Genomic DNA, 26,320 nt, shown 5'->3' with positions numbered 1-26,320 from the left:
GGGCTGCCTGGCTGCGCGGCTCTGGCTTCCCACCGCTCCGGCCCTCCTGTCTCACCTCCTGAGTGCTAGGATTACAAGTGAATGTCATCACGACAGCTCAGGGGTCAGATTTATAATCCAGTCTTTGATACACTGTAAAATGGAAACTAGTTTTCAGAGCCATCAGGAAATCCTGAGCCCTGAGTAAATGGATCAACTTTGAACAATCAAACACTGCCACCTTTTATTGTAACTTGAGTTCCCATTTAACAACTTCCTACTGAGACTTTTTTTTAATCATATCTGCATTAAGACTCAATTCAGTCTCGCTGTAGACGTCTCTAACATCAGGCAGTGGGATCTGCTCTAACCTCCCTGCTATTTCTGTGCTATTGTACTTTAGACCTTTTTGTGACTACCAGGCTGTGAGCTTGGTCCTTGTACAAAGCTGTCCCTTTTCCCTGAGGGCCCTTTCCTCGTTGTAGGTGTTAGGTGGTGCTGTGTGCTGGCAATGGGGGTGAGCAGAAGCCGAGATGCAGGAACAGGAAACCCACAGCACTTCATTCTGAAGCAGCGGGACTGGACTGACAGGAAGAGGGGATAAAGACCAGCACTGGGGAGAGGAGTTTAGAGCGCACCCTGAACCCTAAATTAGATTTCAAAGTTTGCCACACTAATTTCTTTTCTTTTTTTTTCAGTGACTAATACATTTTGTTTGTTTCAAGACAGGGTTTCTTTGTGTAGCTTTGGAGCCTGTCCTGGAACTCACTCTGTACACCAGTTACCTCGAATTCAGAGGGAAGGGTTTTTGTTTGTTTGTTGTTGTTTTTTTTTATGCAACAATAGAGTCATTCCTGCCAAACTTTAATAGGGAAGGTTAACTATTTGGTTCCATTTTCCTTCCTGGATAAGTCTGTTTTGAAAACGTAATACCAGAAAAGAGGGACCCAATTCCCAGCCCTGCTCCTAAAAGTGAGTTGTGCGGAGCAGATCTGAATTAGGGTAGACATTCCTGATATTGCATCGGTCCAGTGAGTCAGGGCAGGGTCTTCAGTGTGTCCTTGTCACTTGGTGTCATTGCACTAAGCACTACTTAGTGTTATTAACTCGTGGGTAAATGGAGCAAGGCTCTTGTGCTCAAGGGCTCGGTTTGCCCTTTGGGGAGAGTCAGAGCTCGGCATCTTGGCTCCTGGCTCTCATCTGCCGTACAGGTTTCTTAGTGTGAGGTTATACTCAGGTTTGCTTTGTCTGTGTTTTAGGATTCTCTGACTTCCTTAAAATGCTTGCTGCTCAGTTTTGTGTGTGTGCTGTGGTAACACAGCTGCAGGCAGTTTATAACGTGGGGTGTGAAGAGGCAGTCTTGGGAGGCCCTCTCTGACCATCCCTGTTTAAGGGGATGGATTTAACTTTAGAGTAGGAATAAAGATACTCGCAGAATAAGATGATGGTTTTAACAAATGCGGGCAGGTTTGGTGGCACCAAGCACGTGTAATCTTAGCACTTGGGAAGTGGAGGCAAGATCAGAGTCCTGTTCAGGGTTATCCTCAGCTAATAAATAATGAGTTCAAGGGCAGCCCTGCTGGAATTAAAAAAAAAAGATTTTAATATGTTTATGTTCTTCTTATTAGTGCACATTAACTATAATTAACTATATAAAGCAGGGCTGGAGAGATGGCTCAGTGGTTAAGAGCACTGGCTGCTCTTCCAGAGGACCTGAGTTCAATTCCCAGCAACCACATGGTGGCTCAGAACCACCTACAATGAGATCTGGAGCCCTCTTCTGGCCTGCAGGCAGAACACTGTACATAATCAATAAACAAACCCCCCCAAAAAAGAGGGAAAAAAGCTATATACAGAACTATATGAAGCGATTGGCCTGGCCTGGCTACATAGGTCTCCCAAGCACTGGGATTAAAGGGGTGGTCTCCTCATGCTTGTGTATCATTCATGACAGTCTCATTCACTTATATATGTTGGTTATATTCATCCCACCCCCATTACCTAAATGTCATTCATTATAGTGCTTGCTGCTTTAATGTAAACTCCAGAGACTCAGTAGCTCTCCCTGATGTAGGCAGACATGTCAGCACTGAGTGCCTGCAGTGCCTGCAGAGGCCAGAAGAGGGCGTCGGGTTACCCTGGAACAGTAGTTACAGGCGGTTGTAAACTGACAGGTGTCAGGAATTGAACCTGGGACCTCTGGAAGAGCAGCCAGTGCTTTTAACCTCTAAGCCATCTCTCTAGCCCTCAGGATTTATTGTTTTTATGTAAAAAATGACAGCGCCTCTACTCATGAGTATGCAAATTTGCTTTCATTTTCAATAATTGGCTTAATTGCTTTATACCAAATGATTATTCTATCAAGTAACGTTTGGTTTGCATTCTTATTTTATGTACTCACTCAGTATTGTGTAAAGATTTTCCTGTCTACACTCACAAGCAGAAAAGTTTAAGAAACCCAGCAGAGTAGCTGAGATACGATCACTGTCTATGCAGAAGCAGTGACCCAGCATGTACAGTATTCACACTTGCACTGCTGGAGGGCCTCTCACAGAAACCCAGGGACACCCAGCCTTTGTAAACGACAGAGTATATACAAATATACGGATTTATTCATTTAATTTATAATTGCACGCCAGCTATGGAGCTGTGGGCCTTCTTCTGTTGCTTCATCTAGTCTTTATATTCAAGGTTATTACTTGCCCAGGATCACATGCTTATTGAGTGCAGACCTAAAATCTTAAGATGTGGTTGTTTAATGTGTGGGTGTGTGCCGTGGGCACCTGCAGAGACAGAAGAGGCATCAGATGACCTGGAGCTTGCTTTACAGGCAGTCGTGTGCCACCCGTGTGGGGCCTGGGAACTGCATCCAGCTCCTGTGCTCCTGGACCAGGGCTCCATGGCAGTCTAATGTGCTGTCCCCAAACTGATATGTGGTCCTTATTTATGTGCAGTGTTAAAATGAACTTTGTTCTCAGGTGGAAGAGTTGTGAGAAATACTATTTTTGGAAGGTTATGGAAAGCTCTTGATAATTACAGACTTTTTTTAAGTATCACAAAGCAGAGCCAACACAGACCACCTGAAGGCATTGTTAACGTCTTTTCTATGTGTACAATTTGAGGCCACTTTGCTGTATCAGGAAAAGTTGACAGAGCAGGTAAATTTAGTGGAGGTTTTGATATTAGATAAAATGCCAGATGCAAGCTTAGCCAAAACTTGTAAGATAGATGCACGTAGCTTTTGAGACTGGGACAAGAACTGGTGTGAGGCTCAGTGAGCAGTGAGTGAGGTGCAGCGAGGTGGACACTATAAACTATGGGACAGAGGGCTAGCGGGGTTCACGAAGGGGGACATTGCTCTGAGCCGGGGGTATGGCACTTGTCTGTGACCCCGGTACTCAGGAGGTAGAGAGGCGGGAGGATTGTGAGACCCCAGTCAGCCTTGGCTCCCATAGTGAGACCCTAACTAAGGAAAAAAAAAATACAGTTTTGGAAGAAGGAGCAAGTAAACTTGATTTCTAAGGCTATTTTACATTGGAATTTAAAGACAGGTGTGGGCTAGCTTAAGGGAGTGGGTAGCTGTAGGATGGTGGGCACTTTTTGCGGTAAACCTCGGAACTGGCACCTGAAGCTAATTACAGTGTTAAATGTAGCAAGGAAAACATGTGGAATGCTTTAACTTATTGGTATATTAGATCTGTAAGAAAAATGCCAATAAAATTAGTAGTATTAGATCTGTAGTAAATGTAATGCTAATCGGACTACGATTTCAGGTTTTTTTAAGTTACATGGGAGGCCTGGCACGATGTTCTGTAATCTCAGCATTTGGGAGGGGAGCAGGAAGATCAGGAGTTTGAGGTCATCTTTGGCTCTACAAACAGGTCAGGTCCAGTCTGGGCTACATGGGACCCAGTCCCAGAAACAAGTTATATGAGAGAGCAGAATTGAGTCAGTTAAATTTTTATGGACTAAATAACATAAATTAATTTGGTCTTGGACAAGTTTAGGAAAAATATTTGAAAAGAAACCATGTATACTTGAGAATGAACGTAGCCTTGGGTATAGCACACAGGAGAGAGATGAGTATCTTTGAAGAATTTATACGTTGGGACAGAGAGGCATTCTATAACTCTAGGACACTTTGGTATTTGAACCTTTAATTTTGCTATAGCTCTGCTTGATAACTTAAGTGTTAAAAGAAAGGTGTTTTATGAGTGTAGCCGAGTCCCAAGAAAACCAGCTGGCATGATAAAGATAAGTAATTGAAAAGATTGCAACCTTTCAGTTTTCAAGGGTTATGACTCCAGAGATGGGAAAGTAGGAATAGAGAGTTGGATGTAGTGGTGTGGGAATTTAGAACATTTAGCAGAATCTAAAACTGAGGCTCACAGGTAAACTAGGAGTCTGACCTAGCTCCCTGCCTGGTCTCGGAAGGCTCTCAAGCTACAGATTGTTGTTATCTTTTAAGTGGGCAGGAAGAAAGATGAGTATTATTTAGTTATGATTGACAATTGCATGAACATGTAATTTTTTCCTTAAAGCCCGTTCAGCTTACTGGACCATAGGTGTGTCCGCAGCTACCGGTTGTCCAGGCAGCTTTTACAGAGATAGAGCCAGTGGCTGCTACAGGACGTGAACTGTTCACTGTCTCTTTATAGGGAAAGTTTGCAACCCCTGGGATGCACTAATAAAATGAGAATTGTGTTTTCTGGAACAGAAAGGCTATAGTGACTGGAGTAGAAATGTTAAGTATACAAAGAGATTATATAAATGGCACCAAGCAGCGTAATATTCTGTTACCTTTCTGTCCAGTTCAGAAGCCATTGGCCTTCTGTGACCATCTAAATGTAGCTAGCATTAAATACATGTTAAGAATTCAGTTTGTTCAGCTGTAATAACTGACCACATTCTAAGTGGTAGTACAACCTCAGTGCCCAATAGCCTCCAGTGGCCTGGAGGCCGCCGCATCCAACAGTGCAGGTGGTGCCCATCTCATCATTAAAGTTCCGTTGGACATTGCTGCACAGTAGTAAGCCCTTAGCTTTCACCTAGAAAATGGGATTGTCGTTTTCATTCTTCAAATGAGAAAATGTAGACACCCAGCTGCCTTCAGAGTCCCGATTTAAGCCTTGGCAGCCTAGCTTCCCAAGTCAAGACTGAGAAAGTATATTCCTAATGATAGCAGTTAACTTGCATCATGTGTGATAGTAATGTAGAGGCTAGAAGAGGGCATTCAGTCCTCTGGAGCTGGAGACAGGGCTGTGAGCTCCGGTCCTCTAGAGCTGGAGACAGGGCTGTGAGCTCCAGGCCTCTAGAGCTGGAGACAGGGCTGTGAGCTCCGGTCCTCTGGAGCTGGAGACAGGGCTGTGAGCTCCGGTCCTCTAGAGCTGGAGACAGGGCTGTGAGCTCCGGTCCTCTAGAGCTGGAGACAGGGCTGTGAGCTCCAGGCCTCTAGAGCTGGATATAGGCTGTGAGCTGAACTGGCAGAGGTGCTGGGTTCTGAACTCTGGTCCTCTGCTAGAGCAGTCACCCTAACCATCTCTCCATCCTCTAAAAATAGAAACGGCTTTTGTGCTGTATAATGAAATGCTGAATTTGGAAATCAAGCTTTTAAAAACAATGAGATAAATGCTTTTCAAAATACCTTATTCAGCCGGGCAGTGATGAAGCACGCCTTTAGTCCAGGCACTCAGGAGGCAGAGGCAGGTGGATCTCTGTGAGTTCAAGGCCAGCCTGGTCTACACAGGGAGTTCCAGGACAGCCAGGGCTACACAGAGAAACCCTGTCTTAGAAGAAGAAAAGCAAAAAAACTTATTTTAGAAAATTTAGAATTTAAAAAGCATTAGAAATATTGGAGATGCTTGCATCTGTAAAAGTTATACAGGTGTATTTTAAGTGCATACAGTTCATTAATTGAATATTTATAAGAGAATGGCTTAATAGTTTGATCGTGTAGCATTTTCTTGAGATGTCTGTCTTCAGGGTCCATGTTCTAACTGTGTGCTTCCTCATTTCAGGCTGAGATAGAGCTGTTTGTTAACCGGCTTGATTCCGTGGAATCTGTTCTTCCTTATGAATATACAGCGTAAGTTTCCAGCTTGTTTTTTATATAAACTTTTATGTGATGCATCAGAATTTGTGTGTGTGTAACTTTTAATAAATGTGTATTAACCCCCTAAGTGCATAGGCCTGAAGATTTGGTTAGAGATGGGGGGGTCTCTCACTCTGTAGCCCTGGCTGACTTCAGACTCTTGACAGGTCTCCCTTCTCTGCCCCCAAACCAGGCATGTGTGTGGTGTGCAGACATTCAGGCAGGCAAAACACCCATACACATAAATAAAAGTTTAAGAAGACCAAAATTTCATTTTCTTACAGTCAGATATAAGAGGAAAACCCTGATGCATCTGTTACACTGCGAAGAAGCATAAAAGGGGCAGTTCATTTTTCCCAAGCAGAATCTCTGTCTCTGTGTGTGCGTGATGCCACCTCATGTGTGCAGGCGCCCACAGAGCCACGAGAGGCGTGGCAGCTGAGGGCCACCGTGTGGGTGCTAGAAACTGAGCTTAGGTCCTCTGGAAGAGCCACATGTGCTCTGACTACCCAGTCATCTCTTCAGCCCCAGAACAGCATGTTTTCTCTCCAAGTGTTCTGAGCTGGGTGTGGCAGCGTATGCCTGGTTTGGGGGCAGAAGAAGGCATCGGATCCTCTGGTACTAGAGATAGAGATGGTTGTGAGCCACCATGTTGAGGGTGCTGGGACTTGAATCCAGGTCCTTCCTGAGAAAGAGCCGAGCCATCTCTTTTTTATTTTGTTATGCTTTTTGTTTATTTATTTGTTCTTTCAAGACAGGGTTTCTCTGTGTAGACCAGGCTGTCCTGGAACTAACCAGAGATCCGCCTGCCTCTCCCTCCTAAGTGCTGGAACTAAGCCTGTGTGCCACCTCATCTGGCGGCCTGCATTTTAAAGACAATTGTGCTTCACATTGTCCCCAGAAAGAACCGTTTTGTCTCTGAGACATGCTTTCGTCGGGGTATTTGAACGTAGTTCTATTTTAAAGGAGAGTAAGCCTATACCTGACTTGCACCTTTCCCAACAGTGTCCTCGCCTTTCATGTCTCTGTGCAGTCACCTCAGTCTTAGAGTTGTTGTTTGTTACTATCTCATGTGTGTGTGTGTGAGTGTGTTTGTGGGGTTGTGCGCTCTGTCACCTTTACGTAGGCTTAGCTGACTATAATGAGGTTGTCAGGCTTTTTGGTCACATACTGTACCCGGTGCACTGTGTCCATTTTAGCTGTTACATAGTTCCCAGATTCCATTGCTGAGGCTAGAGGCACAGCTGGGTGGATGATAGCACTGGCTGCTCTTCCCCAGGACTTGGGTTCTGTTCCCAGCACCTACATGGCAGCTCACACCTGCCTATAACTCCAGTTCCAGGGAGTCTGACACCCTGACACAGGCACACATGCAGGCGTACAAATAAAAATAAATCATAAAAAAGTTTTCATGGCCCAAATACTTGTAAAGAACAATTTTTACTACATAGAAAAGATACTAGCCTGTAGGAATCTCTGAGTATGCATAAGACTAGAGTATGGCTCCGGGCTGATGTTACAGAGCCTTCTGGGACTTCATGGCCTGGGTTCCCTTTCTAGTGTCTGTCTGCTAAGGACAGACTACTTGAATCATCACCCTGGTCCCAGTTAGCAAAGCTCAGTGTCTCAGACCCACTTAGGGTTCAGCTCTGTGTGAGGGCAGCAAACCCTCACTTCAGGGATTTTACTATTCTGTCACCATCCCCATTCCCGGAATTATTCACTGTGGACACAGAAAGCCCTATGGTTTTCTGTGGCAGAATTGACATTGGGCTATCACATTGAAGCAGAGTGTCACTAAAGCTGACTTGTATACAGGGAAATTGTAGGAGAGGTCATAAGGTGACTGAGCATTCTTGCTCACCATTCTGAGTTCTCACAGTGAGGGAGTGGGCAGCCACCATAGCCGGGTGGGAAGATCTGCATTGACAAGTTACAACAAACCAGACGGTGGTGGCGCACGCCCTTAATCCCAGCACTTAGGAGGCAGAGGCAGGCGGATCTCTATGTGTTCAAGGCCAGCCTGGTCCACAGAGAGAGTGAGTTCCAGGACAACTAGAGCTACACCACAGAGAACACTGACTCGAAATAGCACCAAAAAAAAAAAAAAAAGTTATATCAAAGATCAATCTTGAGGAAAAATGCCTGAAGAATAAGGCTATATTATAAATGATGTATAATTAAACTTGAAGTGAATAATCCACAATGTGTAAATTCTTTAAGCCCTTAGATGTGTATAGTAGAGGAAATGTCTGCTTCTGGTGGAAACTGTGATGCTCCTCATTGAAGGAGCTGTTAAATAAGGGGTCTCTGGAGACCGTCCAGTGGTTCTTACCTCATGATGTTTGTGTTCTTTCCTCAGGTTTGATTTTTGCCAAGCATCAGAAGGAAAACGCCCATCTGAAAATCTTGGTCAGGTATTATTCGGGGAGAGAATTGAACCTTCACCATATAAGGTTTGTATTCAGTTTAAGCTTATTTTGCATGTATGGGTGTTTAGCCCACGTGTGTGTACCACTTGTACCTGCTGCCCAAAGGGATGCCTTGGGACTGGAGTTACAGGTGGCTGTGAGCTGCCATGCGGGTGCTGGGAGTCAACAGTGACCTCTGGAAGAGCAGGCAGTGCCCTTAACCACTGAGCCATCCCTCCAGCCCCCAGCAGCAATTTCTCAAAGCTATGGTTTAGAGAGACCCTTCTTTTCATAGTGTGCCATTGATAGGTCTTTCTTACGGAGCCATCACACACAGCTCATGTGACAGGCAGTATAGAGACTTCTTTCCGTCTCGCAGCATACCTTTTCCTGTCTGTTTCCTTCTGTTTCTGAACAGTGTCTATAGATTTCCTCTGTCCCAAAGTGTGATGTTGCCAGGCCTTCTCCACTGTTATTTTGAGGAGATTTTTTAAAAATTTAATTTAAATTTTGGTCTTGGTTTGCTTAGCTTATCTTTCTGTTTGAGTCATTTAGAGTGTTTTTGAGGAGTGGGATATAATTGATTTGGCACAGTGCTTTGCCATGTACAATGGCCTGGGGTCTATCCTTGGCCCCACAAAACCAAGCATGGCGGTACAGCCTATAATCCAGCACTCAGGATTGGAGACAGGAAGACTGAGTGCCCTCAGGCCAGCCTGGAACTACCTGAGACCAGTCTCAAAAATGGAAAGAGTAGCCAGGAGATGATGGTGCACACCTTTAATCCCAGCACTTGGGAAGCAGAGGCAGGTGGATCTCTATGCTTGAGGTCAACATGGCTTACAGAGCTACACAGAGAAACCCTGTCTCAAAAAAACTAGAAGGGGGAAGGAGGGAGGGAGGGAGGACAGAAAGAGGGAAGGAGCAGGTGGGGGGGAGGGGGAGAAGAGTAGAAGAGTCAGTTAATGTGTGTGACAGGAAGGGTGCAGGGACCTCACACTACCAGGCACTCAGCCTTTGGCCCAACACTGAGCTGGGAAGGCCAGGAAAAGCCAGGGCTGGCCTCTAACAGGGTCTCACTCTTGACATTCTAAGTGTATGTGGGACCCTTGGGTCCTGGGATTGTTCACATTTAATCCCTTGTCCTGGGAGTTAAGGGAAAAGTATAACAGAAGGATACTAAAATGAAGATTGACATGTACCTAATATTCTTCTTGTTGGATAGAAACTTTAGGATCGAGGTCTGTGTTAGGCAGAGCGATGTGGCATTTGTGCCTGTAGGGGTACTAAAGGCAGTTCCAGGTCATCCTAGGCTGCATAGCAAGATCCTGTCCCAAACCAAAAAGCATGAATTCTTTAGTCCCAAGTTTAAAGATTCTTGAAGATTCAGGCATATGAAAACATGGTGTTGCAAGAGGAGACTGTTCTTTCCAAATCAGCCATCTGTGTATTGAGATCCTCTGTCTGTCTGTCTGTCTGTCTGTCTGACTTCTTTCCTCACCACCACCACCCCCACTCTTTTCCGAGACAGGGTTTCTCTGTGTAGCCCTGGCTGTTGTGGACCAGGCTGGCCCGGAACTCAGAGGTTCACTGTGCTCTGCCCCGAGTGCTGTCACCACTCAGCTAAGCAATCTGTTTCCATGTCATTTTGATTCGTCTGCACTGTATTTCCAGGTACTTTTACCCTGTTAGGTCTGCAGAGAAAGCACCTGCTGTCTGCTCTGCCACTTTTTCTGTGACTTCTGTTTAGGGTGGGGAAATGTAGCACTATTACAGATGGAGACTATAACAGTGCACAAGACAAAAGGAATCTCTGGTCTCTGTGGATCCTCTGTATTGATGGCAAGGGGGAGATGGAGACAACTAAAGTGTATAGTATGTCAGTCACTTGGAAAGAAGTCCTGAAAATAAAACAGAGAATTTGCAATTTTAAATAGGCTTACCCAGATGTGACATTAAAAAATGTAAATTTAAAAAGTCTCACTGAGAAGGTGACATTTGAATAAAAGACCTTGAAAGTAAGTAAGGGAGTAAGCCTCACGAAGTCCTGGGGGAGGCATTTTAAGAGGCGGACAGCAAATGGCAGTCCCCAGGTGTGGATTCACACAGAGTGCTGAAGGTGCACAGATAAGCCAGAGCAACTTGAACAAGTGAGTGATAGAGCTGAGGGGTGTGTGTGTGTGAGGCAAAACAGTAACAGGGCCGTGTTACACAAGGGAACCGTTCAGTGGTAGGCCACATGCTGGTGTCGTGCCCAAATTCTGAACCCCCAGATCATCAAGAGACCATTCCGATGCAAAAGCCAAGAGTCTTTTCTTGTTTAATGAGCCAACTGCCTTAACTCGGGCCCTTTGTTCACTCGTCATGGCGGATGACAGGAGAAGGACCCCAGGAACTGTGAGGTGGGAAACTTACAGGACCGCTAACGGAGTGTCTGGGGGCCGGCAAGTGCAGGTCTCAGTGTCGCTGAGCTTCCCAGCTGGGGAGACCTGACCTGTTTAGTGTTGATTGGCCAACTGGTTGCTATGGCCTATAGGCCCTCCCAGGGCGGTTGCTATGCTCTGCTCCTCACTGTTGTGCCCTTGTACCCAGGGTCAGGCAAGCGCACGTTGAGTCTTTTCTGTAGCCTGTCATGGTCCCTTCACTGGCATGCTGGTGGCCCTGGGTTCAGTCCTTGGCACCATCAGAAACAACAGTGAGGGAAAAAAGCTTTGGGCCCTTTACATCTGAGCAGAATTGGGGAGTTTGCATCAGCTTGGATCATCACCCATTATGGGGGCAAGTTCAGAACAGACTCGGAGGGCAAGGAGAAAAGCTGGGAGGTTGGGAGATTTTGTAGCCAGCCAGGTAGGACGCTGGACCTAGGGATGGCTAGAAGGGAGGAGACTGTGGAGTAATTGGACTCTTAGGATCAGTCTGTTGTTTTGAAAGTGGAGCCAAGAGGACTTGGAGCGATGGGTCAGGGGTTAAGACCGCTCTGCTGCAGTTCCCAGCACCCACATAGCAGTTCAGAGCTGTAACTCAGTTTCAGGAACCTGACCCCCTGCTGGACTCTGTGAGCGTAGCGTGTGTGTGTGTGTGTGTGCGCGCGCGTGCGTGCGTTTGTGCGTTTGTGCGTGCGTGCGTGCGTGCGTGCGTGCGTGCGTGTGTGTGTGTGTGTGTGTGTGTGTGTTACACTGCATGCCGGCAGAGCATACACATAAAAATAAAAACTTTAAAAAAGTGGAGCCAGGAGTGTCTTGATACTTTATTTATGATTCATTAAAGCTTGCCTGAGGATTCAGAAAGCAAAGTCAGCTATAAAAATCAGGCAGTGGTGCACACCTTTAATCCCAGGGCTCAGGATTAAGAGGTAGACGGATCTCTGTTAGTTCAAAGCCACAAGAGTGAAGAGTAACAGAGCTCAAGCCGTTGATTCCTGCACCTGGGAGCACACACCTTTAATCCCAGCATTAGAGAGGTGTATGAGACAGGGGCAGGGTCTCCAGCCACGCGGAGGACAGGAAGACACTGAAGTCTCAGGGCTCCCAGCCACGCTGAGGAGGCAGCAGCAGCCTGAGCTATGGTAGAGCCAGGGTCACCTTTCAGTTTGAGTAAGAGCTAGGGCCCTGCTGCCCTGCTTTCCTGATGTTCAGCTTGAAGTTTGAACCCCAGTATCTGTCTCTGGGTCATTTATTTTCTGTATTTCACAAGAGAATTAGCCAAGGAATAGGATATAGACTGGGGTTTTCATTTCCTAAGGCAGAAAAGGAGAATTGGGATGAGCAGAAGAGTAAATTTGGGACATGAACAGTTTAAGGCTTCACATGCCCTCTTCTGGCTACTGTGAGTGCCACATGTATTTACCATGCAAGAGCACACGCACAAAATAAGAATTAAAAGTTGTATATTTTATGATATGGAGAGTGATTGAGCAAGACAGCTCCTGACCACCACATACATGAACATGAGCGCTCCCCTGTGTGTGCACATACACCACACACACACACACACACACACACACACACACACACACTAAAATTAAGTAAAACTAGGACAAAGTTGGGCTTGTATGTTATAAAGGGAGATTGGTTTCCTTGACAGCTAACACCATGTTTAAATTCTTACTAAAACTTAAGTACTGGGTGCTGGAAAGATAGTTCAGCAGTTAGAAGCACTGACTGTGCCTCCAGAGAACCCTGGCATCTTACAGCCAACTGTCACTCTAGTCCCAGAGGATTCAGCACCCTCACCTGGCCTCCAGGAGCCATGTGTGCATGTGTGGTCCATAGACACACATGTAACAATAAAGATGCTGTTAGATCCACAGCAACAGTGATTTAAAACACAGAGAGGAGCATTTTGTTTGTGCTGCTCAACTCGATTGGGTCACATCCTGACCGGCATTTCCTAGTTTGTCTCTTTTATGCCTTTGTTTTTTTTTTATCTGCAAAGTGTCAGTAAGGTCAACCCCATCCTTTGTTGGGTGGAACACATGAGCCTTGATAAATATGAGTATGAACATGCATAGAACATGTGGAGCATTAGGATAATGTTAACTATTGCTGTCTAATCAGATAACACCAGGACTGGGCCTAAATTCAGAGCCCAGCACCCATATAAAAGCTGCGTACAGGGTACAGTAGTGCATGTACCTGTACTCCCCACTGGGGAGCTGTGAGTCAGTGAGCTCCAGTTCAGGGACACACCGTTTCAAAACTACAGTGGAGAGCAGTTAGAAGAGGCTGTCTGACATTGGCCTGTGGCTCATAGGCTGCATGCACACGTGCTCACCTGCACACACACCATGCATGCACATACACATGCACATGTGCACACACACACCTCCTTTGGTCTTTTTGTGTCTTTCACGGTTGAACACAGAAGTTGGGTCTGCCAACTCCAGTTCACCCATTAGTCTGAAGCTTGGGATCACCTGTTGTATGACTGGTAGAGGAGATGATGTCTGTTTACTTAAGTGTGACCTCTGTGCCTCCGATTCTGTACTGTGAGTGCTTCTGTGTTACTACTTTCCACTTACTAAAATGAACCTTAAGGTTCAGAGTATTGGTACAAATGCTCTGTTTTAGGTGAGGTGATATGGTGAAAATTAAACTGTCGGCTGACAGATGGCAGCAGTGGCCTACACTTAGACATTCACCATCAGCTCGAGCGGCAGCCAGCGTAGCACAAGTAGACCCCTAGCCGGGTGCTGTAGTGTGTACCTACAGAGACCCCAGCATTGTGGAGGCGTGGGTTGGTAGAAGGACCTTCAGAATGGGACCACGCTGTAATAGAGTAATAAACCTTGTTTCAAAACAGGCAAGTCAAGTGGGCTATTTAGAAATGAAACACACTTTTTCATTACAAATTACTATGGTTTATATATGTAGTTACTATGTCACGGTCTTGTGGAAATACAAAGCTGTTCATATAGGTGGACAGTTGATTCTGGTTTTGGTTCTGCAGGTTGAACCAGAGCCTCATGCTCACTGCTCCTCTGGTGCTCTGCCAGTGTGCTCTGCCCCCAGCCTCCAGCCCAGAAAAGCATTTTTAAAATTAACACTTAAATGGCTCACAGCGAATCATTGCAAACCTGTCATTAAAATGTTCTGTGAGTGGGGTGTATGTCTGTGTGGTAAATTCTGGGCTCAAATTTGGAGGAAACTTTAGTTTTTCAATTTGATTTTTAAGGAATTACTAATTTTTATTTGATCTTTTTTATAAATAGAATCCTGAAAATGAACAGTGTGTAAACCTGACTAAACGACCATATGTGCTCTGATTTTTAGATGTGCTCACTGCTGAGTCTCATGTTGAACATAAAGGACCCTGATTAATGCCGTCCATTTGGCATAGGAACCTTGGGTCCTTTTTACTAGAAGCTATCAACTCCAGAAATTTAGATCATGCCTACAGGGAACCTGCTCCGACTTCCTTTTCTTGTAGATCTCATTTACATGTAGAAGAATAAATTGAAGACATCAGAACATGAAAGAAAACGTGACCAGAAAAGTTGCAGGCTTAACTCTGTAGAGAAGCAGATTGAAGTTTCAGTGTGATTGAGTGAGCTGTGGTGGGTTTTAGGTGCTGATCACCAATATTGATGACTTAGGATGTTACCTGGGGCTGAGAGATGGCTCAGGGGTTGAGAGCACTGGCTGCTCTTCCAGAGGTCCTGAGTTCAATTCCCAGCACCCACATGGTGGCTCAGAACCATCTGTTCTGAGATCTGGATATTGTATGCATAATAAATAAATAAACAAACAAATCTTTAAAAAAAAAAAAAAGAAATTACCTGTTCCCTTAGGAAGAACCTCTATCTTTTTGGATAATTTGTTAATGTATTTCTGCATTCTTTCTATACAGTTCACATTTAATAAGATGGAAACCTGTAAGCTTGTTTGCACGAAAACATACCATACAGAGAAGGCTGAAGACAAACAGAAGTTGGACTTCCTGAAAAAAAGTATGCTGCTGAACTATCAGCATCACTGGTGAGACATGAGATTTCTGTTTCTGTGTTGTCTTTCCTGCTGAGATCCCGGGTGTCGGGTGCTGCCTTCACCCGGCAGGGCCTGCTATACTGTGGTCATGTGTGGTTAACACGGGACCAACTTTATGCTGTGGGGAAGAGATGGCCAAAAGAAGGAGCATTAGCACAGCCAAATTTAACATTTGTAAGCAGCATCTTCATTCAGATCAAATCTGCTTTGTGTTTTGTAACCATGGTGCAACATTAACAAGTTTCTTACCAGTTTGTGTTGAAATCAAAAAGTCTTTCAAGAGTCTATACTGCGGCTTATGGCATAGAAATAGGTTTGGAAGCTAACTTTAGCACATTTAATCTCAGATCCTACCACTTCAACAAAAGAAAATGGTGTACAGTTTTCAAAACTGCAAAATCTCATTAATATAGATGTGTCTGTGTTAAATGACACAGGGACTTCATTGCCAAGTTCACTCCTTTTTGCCACAGTGCTGTTATTGCAGCCTCGGCAGCAGCCTCTCGGCTGAGTTGTTGAGACTTACTGTTTATGGTGAAGTTGTGCTGGTGGAGTCCCTGAGAGGCCCTGGGTGGAGGAGGGAGCTTCCGCCCTGAAAGGAAAGGGTCCTTTGTGGCGACAGTTGGGACTTGGACCTGCAGAGCTTCTGGGGAAACACCCTTGTGTTGTCTTTCGATGCTCTTTCACACTGTGGCGTTGGAGATGGGGTTAAACTAATGTATGTTAGGAAATAAATGCTGCCTCCTGGCTTAGGAAGCAGCCATTCTAGGGATATTCTTGCAGCCATTCATTTGTTAGGGTTTCTCTTTGCATTCAGCATACACTCTGATACCTGGGTTTGCTTTTAGAGCCCAGTGGCCTCCCACTCCCTCGTGGCAGCCAGCACTCTAGTTTTTATGTGGCGTCTTCTTTCCAGCAGACCAGCGTAAGGACGCCCTGTGTCGCCTGTGTGCACTCACTGGTTAGACTGCACTCTGTCTAAAGCAACTGACTGATGACTTAGTTTCCCACGAAACTCTGAATTATTTATATGGCATTGTTTTATGTTTCTAATATTTTATGTTATAGTCTTTTGGGTATAATAATAATAAATAGCTTAATAGTATAGGTGCTTCTAAAATTTGGTACACAGAGTGCTATTAAGTAGCACTTAGATATGGCAAGACATGTTTTATTAGGTCATTAACATACACCTTGGGTGATAGAGAATCATAATTTTACTTCCTAGGGCACACATTAATTAAAAAATAAAACATGCCCCGGAGTGTAGTCTTATGACTGTAATACGACTAGCTTGTTTTGGCTGGTTTTTTGTTTTGCGCCCTGCAGTGTGTTCTAAGCAGAGGCCCACACGCCTGGACTGGAATGCAGCCTCACGACGCCAGTGTTTTCTCACTATAAACTTCGAAGATTTAGTTCTCTTGCTTTATAGCAATATTTCTCTTATAAATCACTTGGATTTATAAGTTTTATCAGAAAATACTGTAATCTCCACTTATTTTCTGCACCCTTTAGTTAAATTTCATCTCATCGTTGTACTCTTTGCCTTTCTACTGAGCTGCTGTAATAAACACCGTTTATGTCTGCCTAGTAAGCTCCTCAGGAGCCAGATACATCGCTCTGCACCTGCTTCCAGCTTCAAGTGCTCTGCTGAAGGTAAAAGCTGTACCCAGGTGCCTAGACGATGCCATCAGTTTTACAGCTGTGGCAGCTGATGTGTATAACCCTTTCCTGCAGAGCATGTGCTCACAGCCTGCGCGTAGGTCTCTTCAGACAGTGTGGGATTTGGGATCTTAAGACGTTTAGAAGCTGGGCGATGATGTTGCATGCCTGTAATCCCAGCACTTGGGATTCAGAGGCAGTTGGATCCCTGAGTTTTGATGACAGTCAGGGCTACACAGAGAAACCCCGTCTCAATAAAAAAAAAACAAAACGAAACAAGGCATTTAGAAATGTTTACATTCGTAAAGTGACGTTGATGTAAGCAGTATTAAGTTGTGTTTGCTAGGCTCTCTCCTAACTCGACTTTTACTTACCTGCACAGGATTGTGGATAATATGCCTGTAACGTGGTGTTATGATGTCGAAGATGGTCAGAGGTTCTGTAATCCTGGATTTCCTATTGGCTGTTACATTACAGACAAAGGCCATGCAAAAGATGCCTGTGTTATTAGTGTAAGTCTGATAAACTTTGCACTGCTTTTTGGGAGGAGAATTTGATCTTTAAACAGAACTATTACAGGCATAGGATGAATGCAGATGTTCTCAAGTACATTACTTAGATCTTAAATTTAAGGCAGATTAAAGCTGCAAATTTAACTCTAGGATTAAAATAATTCGAATTCAGTTCAACATTTACAGTCTCTTACAATAGTTCTGTGTTAAGTGCTAAGTCTCGGTTCTGACTCAGTTAAAAGTTAGATTCTGTGGCTGGAGGGATGGTGTCAGGTGGCTCACGGGAGCCTAGCGCTCCAGTTCCGGGGACCTCTTATGACTTGTAAGAGCACTGGCACTTAAGACACACATATAACACCAAAACAGTCAGAGATCTGCCTGTCTGCCTCCCGAGTAGTGCTGGGATTAAAGACATGTACCCACTAAAAATAAACCTTCAGAAATTTTTAATAAAAAAAAAAGTTAGATTCAGGGCAGGTGAGATGGCTCATTAGGTAAAGGTGCTTGGTGACCTGAGTTCAGTTCCCAGGACCCGTTCGGAGAAAGGAGATTACCGACTCCCCGAGGTTGTCCTCTGACCTCCACACATGTGCCCACACATGCACAATAAAAATGCAACTTTAAGAAAGTCATAAACCTTTTTTAGAGCAAACGTAGTTATTAAGGAAAAGTAAGAAAAACCTGCTAGTCTTAGGAGGGACTCTGAGGAAGGAACATCTGATGCATAAATCTTACATAGATACTGGAGTGTCAGAAGCTTCTCCATAAAGTTCGTGAATTTATATTGCAAAAGCTTGAGAATATCCTTTGTGTAAGATGTTTGTCTTTGAAGCCCTGCTTCAATGATAAGGGTAGAGTACTAAGAGCAGAGACGTTGGTATGGAATAATCACTAATTCTATACTATGTTGTTATTACTAATATTGGGTGTATGAGGTTTTTACATACTGAGCCTGATTCACTCTCTTAATGGATATGATCTGATAAGTTAGCATAAATCTCATTTTATTGATGAATCCTCTTGTGAAAGTTGACCACGGGTACTTGAGTAGTTGAGGTTATTTATTTAAATCATTTTGCAGATTTTTAGAGAGGAGATGCGATTAAATGTGGATAGTTTTGCATATTTACAATTCTTTTTTTAACATTTTATTGTAAGTGAAAAGCTAGAAAATATTGGTTACCTGGTTTAAGCAGGTGTATATTAGTTTTTATGTAAAATTAAACCTTAGAAACCATCATTTACCTTCTCCATTTATCTCTGGCTTGTAAGGGCTTCAAGTTTAAAGCTGCAGCTTGTGATAGGGAAGGATGAAAATTTCATCTGAACTTTGTCCAGTCGTCATTGGTGAAGTCTGCTTGGTTCTGCCGTAGATAATGCTCTGTCTTTAACTGTATGTTCTCTTTCACAGTCAGAATTCCATGAGAGAGATACTTTCTACATCTTCAATCATGTTGACATCAAAATATATTATCATGTTGTTGAAACTGGGTCCATGGGAGCAAGATTAGTAGCTGCTAAACTTGAACCAAAAAGGTAAATATACACGTAGGTTAAAACAAACAAAAACTATTGCAACCAGGTGTGGTGGCTCACACTTGTAATCCTAGCACTCTGGGAGTCTGAGGCAGGAGGATTGAGGTGGGTACAGGGCATTGTGAGCTCCAAGCCAGCCAGGCCTAAAGAGTGAGATCATGTCCCTCAACACCTCCCCTCACCCCATAAACAAGTGTAAGTGAAACTGAGATCTAAAGGGTAAGTACTTTGAGGTCAAGTGCTTATTCCTTAGTCTTAATTCCAGCAAGAGCTCAAGTGTAACGTTCATGAGGCTGTTGTAGGCTGCTCAGAGAAACAGTAATAATGATTTCTCTGTAAAGGGAGTGGAGATTGAGATGCCTTTCTTTGTGCATCTTGTTTTGTTTTTCTAAACTGAACTTTAACATTATTTTGCCAAAATGCTTCTTCCCACAGCTTCAAACATACCCATATAGATAAACCAGACTGCTCTGGACCCCCCATGGATATAAGTAACAAGGCTTCTGGGGAGATCAAAATTGCCTACACTTACTCTATTAGTTTTGAGGTAAGTTTGTTTTTAACCTTGAGTATAATTCAAAAACTGGTTTTAAATATGTACCACTTAACCTAATTAAAAATACTAATGGTCAAGTAGATAAGTTTTTAGAATACCTGTCAATGCACCAAACAACAAAATCATTCCTAAGACTAAATTGTAGTTTAAATGAAAAGATATAGGAGATTGGGGAATTGTGCTTAGTGTGCGTTACAACTAAGAGGTGCGTGTAAGACAAGCTCAGGAAGTAGGTGTAGAAGGTGATGTGAAATGTCAGGAGCTTGTGGGAAGCGTCGTCCTTTTCATAATGAGCATGAGGGTATCAGAGAAGGTGGTCGTCAGAAATATGGGGAAGAATTCTACCTCTGCTTTTACATTTTTACCTTGACTAGCTAAGATAGCTGTGATGTTTAATGTCCCCATGTGTAGTATTTAATTTTCAAGGCCAGCACAATAAACAGTATGTGTCTTTAGGTAAAACTCCAGTGTGAATGGCATTTACCAGATGTTCAGTGTACCTGTGGTATAACCATGGTCTTGTGAGTCGTCCCATAGCTACAGTTTAAGGAGAACTCGTCCTGTTCTTGTTATTTTCTCAAGAAATTAAATATAGCTCTAAATTTTGGCATTGAAAATCCACTAGTACTAGCTATAACTTAAGAGCTGGACTTTTAAAAACACAAACATGTAAGTATTGCTGGAATTCTTGCCACGCTTGCGTTTGTTTGGGTTTTTGTTTGTTTGTTATTTACTGCTTAGTTTCAGTCTATTTGCACTGGTTTTGAATAAATCTAAAACTACCCCATTCTCACTAGCAAGTCAGGTTCTGCTGTTAAAACTGAGGTGTTAACAGGCTAGGAGAGTGAGCTATTGAAAATAATTTTCAGATTCTTAATGTACCTTGTCAAAAGAAGGTGCTCAGAGTTTCCTTCTTCCCCTCCAGGAAGAGAAAAACATCAGATGGGCATCTAGATGGGACTACATTTTGGAGTCCATGCCTCATACCCACATTCAGTGGTTTAGGTAAGAGTCTGCTTGCTTGGCTCCTCCTCCCTGTGAGCATTTCATTCCCTCTCCAGCCCTGTTCGTGCGCTTAGTGGTCTGGACTAGAGTTGAGATCTTGAATTTAAGCCAGTGGTGCAACCTTCCTAACGTCATGATGATTTAATACATTCGTAGTGTTATGGGCCCTCCCAACATAAAATTGTTTTTGTTGCTACTTCTTAACTGTAATTTTGCTACTGTCATGAATCATAATGTAAATACGTTTAGAGAGGTTTGCCAAAAGAATCGTAACTCACAGGTTGAGAACCCCTGCTTTAAGCCATGAAGTATTTGGCTAGGCAGGTCATCTATTTCTAAGTTTGTTTCTTAATCCAGAAATGCGTAGCTCATGGGAGTGGAATGATAAGGGCTTAGAGGTCACGGGATGGAGCATCTAAGGCTATTACTGACTAAGGTCAGAGTGTTCGGCCATTGTTCACTCCAAAGCATGACTCTGGACTTTGTCTTGGAGCTAGTTCACTGTGCGTCCCTCCTTTTCCTGCTTTACTGACTAATCTTGACATTCACTAATTGACTGAGTAAATTTTCCCATCAGTAAGTTCCTTGAGGATCCAAGCCAGCCTTTGCTGCCTTGGTGTGTGTATTGCAGTGATGTGAAAACAGTAATGTTGTCCATACACAAAACCAGCCTGATTCTAGGCTGCACAGCGGTAGAGGCTGTGGGTTTGTAGTCGATGGCCAGGAATCAGTCTGCAGTACCATGACTGAGTGCGGCAGGAGGATCACAGGGTTGCAGTCAAACTGGACAAAGCTAAGGGAGGGAGTTAAGAAGGGCGATGATGGATATATGAAAATATGTCCTTGGAAGAACACAGTACACTGAATGAGTTGGTTTTTTAAGAAGTTTTGAGCCAGGCGGTGGCACAGGCCTTTAGTCCTGTGGCTTGGGGAAGACACAGAGGCGGCGGATCTCTGAGTTCAAGCACAGCCAGGACTGCTACACAGAGAAAGCCTGTCTCCAAAAACCAAAAGAACCACTAAGTTTTGATTTCTAAGCCGGACATGGTGGTGCATGCCTTTAGTCCTAGCATGAGTCCAGCCTGGTCTCCAGTACAACCAGGGCCAGGTAGGATTTCTTTCTGTGTCCTGGAACTCGCTCTATAGACCAGGCCACCTGAGAACTCAGAGATGTGCCTGCCTCTGCCTCCGGAGTGCTGGGACTAAAGGCATGCGCCACCGCTGCTGTTCTGTCACTCGGTGAAGAGTTTTGACGCTTGCGTGACTGAGCTGCAATCCTATGCTTTGTTCCCACAGCATAATGAACTCCTTGGTTATTGTTCTCTTCTTATCCGGAATGGTAGCTATGATTATGTTACGCACGCTGCATAAAGATATTGCCAGATATAACCAGATGGACTCTACGGTGAGTGGAAACGTTTCATGTAGGTAGTCTTTAGACACCACAGAGATTTCAGATTTCCCACAGTGGGAACTTTCAGTTGCAGAATGTGAAATATGTGAAAAAATAAGAGCTAAAAATTTCCCAGACAGAAAAACAGAAAACCATAAAGTATTTCCTAAACATAAATAAAATGAACTGTTTGCTTGTTTGAATTGAGAGACACTTTTGTCAGTGAACAGAAATACTTGGTCACAGGCAGACTTTGTGGAGATTGTTTAACAGACCAAGGAACTGCAAACAGTTCAGAGAGAGATGGACGAGGAGTTGACGAGGAGACACTTTCTATAACAAGTGTATGAATGTGGACAGACAGACTGTCTGATGGATGATGTGAGGACGCAGCAGGTATTCATCTGGAAAGAGAAGTCTGGGCAAAGGACATAAGAAATGGGGCCTGTGGCAAACCCTGTAGAAGGCTTTGTGTGCAAGCCCGATGCACTGAGTTCAGTTCTCACAGCCCACAGAGGGAGAGAGCCACCCCTGAAAGTTGTCCTCTGACAACGTTTATGAGAATAAAACTGTTTCTTCAATCAGAAAATCCGCGTGGTGACCGTACACAGTGAGGAACGTGCATGTCAGTGCTGTTTGTTCGCGTGGCTCTGCCGGTATGGGCGATTGAGAGAACACGCATAGCTTGGTTCGCAGTGGAAATGCAGAGTGGAAGACTCTTTGACAGTGCTAGTCCTTCTTTCCAGCTGTCGGTACCCGGGCCTAGCAGTGCAGCTTGGGAATTAACTTGGGCACAGCAGACTTTTATTGTTAGTTTTATTTTCAGAGAGTAGGTATGCTACACTTGCCTAGAAATTGTATAATTATAAGCAGTTAATAGGTGGCTGACTTTATAGCTTATCCACACAGTAGAATGCTGAATATTAACAACAGTGAGCCAGCTGTGAATGCATAGTAAACAGAAGCTTCAAGTGGTGTTAGAATAAAGAAGCCGCAAGGCGAGTGTGTAAGTGCACGTAACCCATTTCATAGTAGACTGTCTCTGCGAGGTGACAAGAGCCTAGTCACATGGCTTTTTCCCCAGAGAAAGAAGCCCATGCACATTGGGCAAAATTTACCTGTTCTTTGTTGTTGTTTTTTGTTGTTTTGAGGTTTTTGTCTTTTGCTGGGCTTTGCGCGCGCGCGCGCGCATGTGTGCGTGCATGCGTGTGTGTGCGTGTGTGTGCGTGTGCATGCGTGCGTGTGCATGTGTGTGCATGTGCGTGCGTGTGGAGACAGAGTCTTGTTATGTACTCCAGACTGGGCTTAAATTTGGTCCTTACTCAGTGTCGCTGGTGCTGGCTTTTGAGGTCTGTGCAACTGCACACTTAGTTTTTTTGTTTATTTGTTTTGTTTTTTTAATTTCAGGGTTTTTTTATTTGTTTATTTTATATGCATTGGTGTTTTACTATGGATATCGGGTCCCCTGGAACTGGAATTACAGTTGTGAGCTGCCATGTGGGTGCTTGGAATTGAACCCAGGTCCTCTGGAAGAGCAGTCAGTGCTCTTAACCACTGAGTACTCACAATTTTCAAACAACGCAATCCTTTATTTAACACTAGCTCAACTGAAGAGAAGTGCATGTTTTTCTCAGCCTCTCACGTTTTAAACAGACATTCACAAAGCAAAGAGATATGTAAACCCATTGCCTAGCATCTGTAAACTCATGTTCAGGCACGATTGATCTATAGATTCTAACCTCCCCCTCCCCATCCTCCAGCTTTTATTAAACCAATCCCAGGTGAAACTTACTTCATCTCTTAAGAGACCGTGTGTGTTTCATAATACTTCATTCCGTGTAATGTCCTGGAAGTGTTAGTACCAAAATGCATGTAGAGGAATGCAAGAAAGGAAGAAAGGACACACTCTGGCTATTACTGTTACTCTGAACTGAAATCATACCTACATATAACTCTAATAGGACTTTTAAATTTCAGTTGAAGTTTATTTACTACAATAAAAATATGTGTTAGCAGTAGCATTGTCTGCTGTTAGGAAGATACGGGTTTAAGTGGGAACCTGTGAGAGGGGCTCCGGTGGACCTGGAGGACGGCCAAGAGGGATGCTGGGGAACCGAGTGGAGGCACATTCTAAAGGACGGGTAGGAGGTGAGGACTTGGTTGGTTAGAGGGGTCCCTCTGACTGCTGTGTTGAGGATCAGCTAAATGGAAACAAGGTCAGAAACAGGCCTGTGTTGTGTAACCAGATGGACCGAGGTGTTATGAATTGAGCCGTGGAGAGGAGGGAAGTGTGGATGCTGTGGGTGTGTCGTGATGCTGAAGTGTGACAGAAGGTGACGTCTTCATCTGGAGAGTGAGGGTTCTGTAGTTCTGATTCGCATGTCTAGTAAAGCAGTCAGGTAGCACTATTGATGGGGTACATATAAGATGCGTGCAGTTGGGCCTGCAATACAAGCATGATTTACAGCTGAGTTTACTCTCACTGTGCGTGTAAAGTCTCCATTTCCAGTCCCCTTTCCTTGGCAATGCTGAGGATCTTAGAGGACCTGTGTGCAGTAGGCATTTCCCAGGGACTTAAGTACGTAAATTCCTTCAGAAACAGTCCTAGAGAGCTGTTTAAATTCCATGCTCACATCCTGACTTCAAAACTGAAGTAATTAACATCAGTTTGAAAATGTATAGCAGCATATTCAGTGGTAAATAGACAAAAATGTTGCCGTGTGACTTGCTGAACTGAATTCTTTCTTTCTGTAGGAGGATGCCCAGGAAGAGTTTGGCTGGAAACTAGTTCATGGGGACATATTCCGTCCTCCAAGAAAGGGGATGCTGCTGTCTGTCTTTCTAGGATCCGGCACACAGATTTTAATTATGACTTTTGTAACTCTGTGTAAGTTTTAATGAAGATTAAAAAGAAGATACTTTGTGTGAATACTATTTGGAAGTAGGTTTTCATATGTGAAGCAGCTGTGCTAAGACCCTATTGGGCTCTGGCATCTGGGACAGGTTAGATTCGCCCAAAGGCTGATGGGGGGTGTCTCCTTCCCTCGTCTGGAGATGTGATAGCCTGGAGCCTGCTAAGGGTCCAAAGACCTGTGTCATCAAGGGTAGAAAAGAGGGGACTAGGGGCAAGGAAGGACGTTCTTGTAGCGTTTTCTCATGGGGAAAATCTAGGAAGGAAGACTTCTTTTTTGGCAGAGTCCCATAACCACAGGGTCTCCTTGAGCCTCCTCTCGGTGAAGTAGATCTCCTTCAGAGGATGGTCAGACGTAGGATCACTGTTTCTCTGTCTATTCTGTAAGAGAAGCTGATTATGAATATACTTTTCTACATTGTGTATATATTTTAAACCCTGGTTTTACTTGAGTCCAGCTACTGGTGAAAAGTTTTAGTAAAAGTTTTTACTAAAAGAATGCTCTGGGCCTTTATTCCCAGCTCGCAGATCTGTAGGTGTCAGGCCAGCCTGGTCTACAGAATGAGTTCCAGTATGGTACAGCCAGAGCCTTTACACAACAGAACACAAACAAACAGAAACAAAAAATCCACAGACAACCATTTAAATTTTTTCTAGGGTACATATGATCTGGTTTGGCTACAGGTCAGATATGTAATAGTATGTGTAGGTAGTCTTTTGTCCAGCCTTACTTTTTTGAGACAGTGTTACTTGGTATCCTGAGCTGGCCCAGAACCTCCTCAAACTCATAGTAGAGCCCTGCTCCTGCTCCTTATGTGAGCTACCATGAGCACTAGTAATTTTCTGTTAGTAAAATTATTGCTTTTTTGTTGTTGTTTTAGGTTTTTTGTTTGTTAGCCTTGTTTTGGGATGCACCTGCCTCTGCCTCCTGAGTGCTGGGATTAAAGGTGTGCACCGCCACTGCCTGGCTGCACACTTTTATAGTGCGAATGACTGAGTCATTTCTAAATGCCAGGCATCTGAGTAAATTTGAAAGCCACAGTTCACACCGTTAGGCTTACACTCAGGTTGCTAGGCTTATTTTGAAGACTAAGTAATACTAGCTATTGTTATTTTAATGTAATAACAACTAGGAAGATAACGGATTTGATAGATGGACTAGGATGAACTGCAGCAGAAAGGTAGGCCTGGAGAAGGCATCATTAAAAAAAATCTTAGTAAGCCAGAGGCGAGCATAATACCATCAGAGAACCAAGGTGGGTTCTGTGCAGACATGGCCTTGAGGGTATTGCTGTAGTGTTTTATCAGCAACTACCTAGAAGGGATCTTATGCGCCCACAGGGACTCCCTGGTGACACTGGCTTCATGTGGGGTCATGTCCATGCAGTGTGTTAGTCACTATTGGCTGCTCGGGGCTGTGTGTATTTTTCATGAGGTTATATTTGTTTTCTTGTATAAAAAACAAGTATTCTATTATTTCACAACAAAGGAAGCAGACTAATAACATAGCTTTTGATGGTTGCTTCTTAGTTTTTGCTTGTCTGGGATTCTTGTCCCCTGCCAATCGAGGAGCCCTGATGACATGTGCTGTCGTATTGTGGGTGTTGCTGGGCACGCCTGCTGGCTATGTTGCTGCCAGATTCTACAAATGTGAGTAAAGGCCATAATGGCTATAATTGAGTTTGCTACCATCGTGGTTCTGAACGGGGCGGGGGGTGGGGGGCAGTGTTGACGCTGCCTGGACAGGTATACTGCAGTTTAATTTGCCACAATTGTGGT

General features: G+C 44.1%; 1 protein-coding gene across 1 annotated transcript in view; it reads left to right on the top strand.

Annotated features, from left to right (window-relative positions):
- The window catches only part of Tm9sf2 (transmembrane 9 superfamily member 2), a 44,073-nt gene that overhangs the window by 5,729 nt on the left and 12,024 nt on the right, over positions 1-26,320 (top strand). Inside the window, exons 2-11 of the mRNA XM_051195199.1 lie at positions 5,997-6,064; positions 8,433-8,526; positions 14,830-14,957; positions 17,011-17,140; positions 18,552-18,676; positions 19,112-19,223; positions 20,158-20,237; positions 21,534-21,642; positions 24,385-24,517; positions 26,072-26,191. Of these exons, the coding sequence (XP_051051156.1) occupies positions 5,997-6,064; positions 8,433-8,526; positions 14,830-14,957; positions 17,011-17,140; positions 18,552-18,676; positions 19,112-19,223; positions 20,158-20,237; positions 21,534-21,642; positions 24,385-24,517; positions 26,072-26,191 (1,099 nt within the window). The remainder of the gene's footprint in view (positions 1-5,996; positions 6,065-8,432; positions 8,527-14,829; positions 14,958-17,010; positions 17,141-18,551; positions 18,677-19,111; positions 19,224-20,157; positions 20,238-21,533; positions 21,643-24,384; positions 24,518-26,071; positions 26,192-26,320) is intronic.

The sequence above is a fragment of the Phodopus roborovskii genome, unplaced genomic scaffold, assembly GCF_943737965.1.
Source record: "Phodopus roborovskii unplaced genomic scaffold, PHOROB, whole genome shotgun sequence".
Lineage (NCBI taxonomy): Eukaryota > Metazoa > Chordata > Mammalia > Rodentia > Cricetidae > Phodopus > Phodopus roborovskii.
This window is presented reverse-complemented; position numbering and strand designations above follow the sequence as displayed.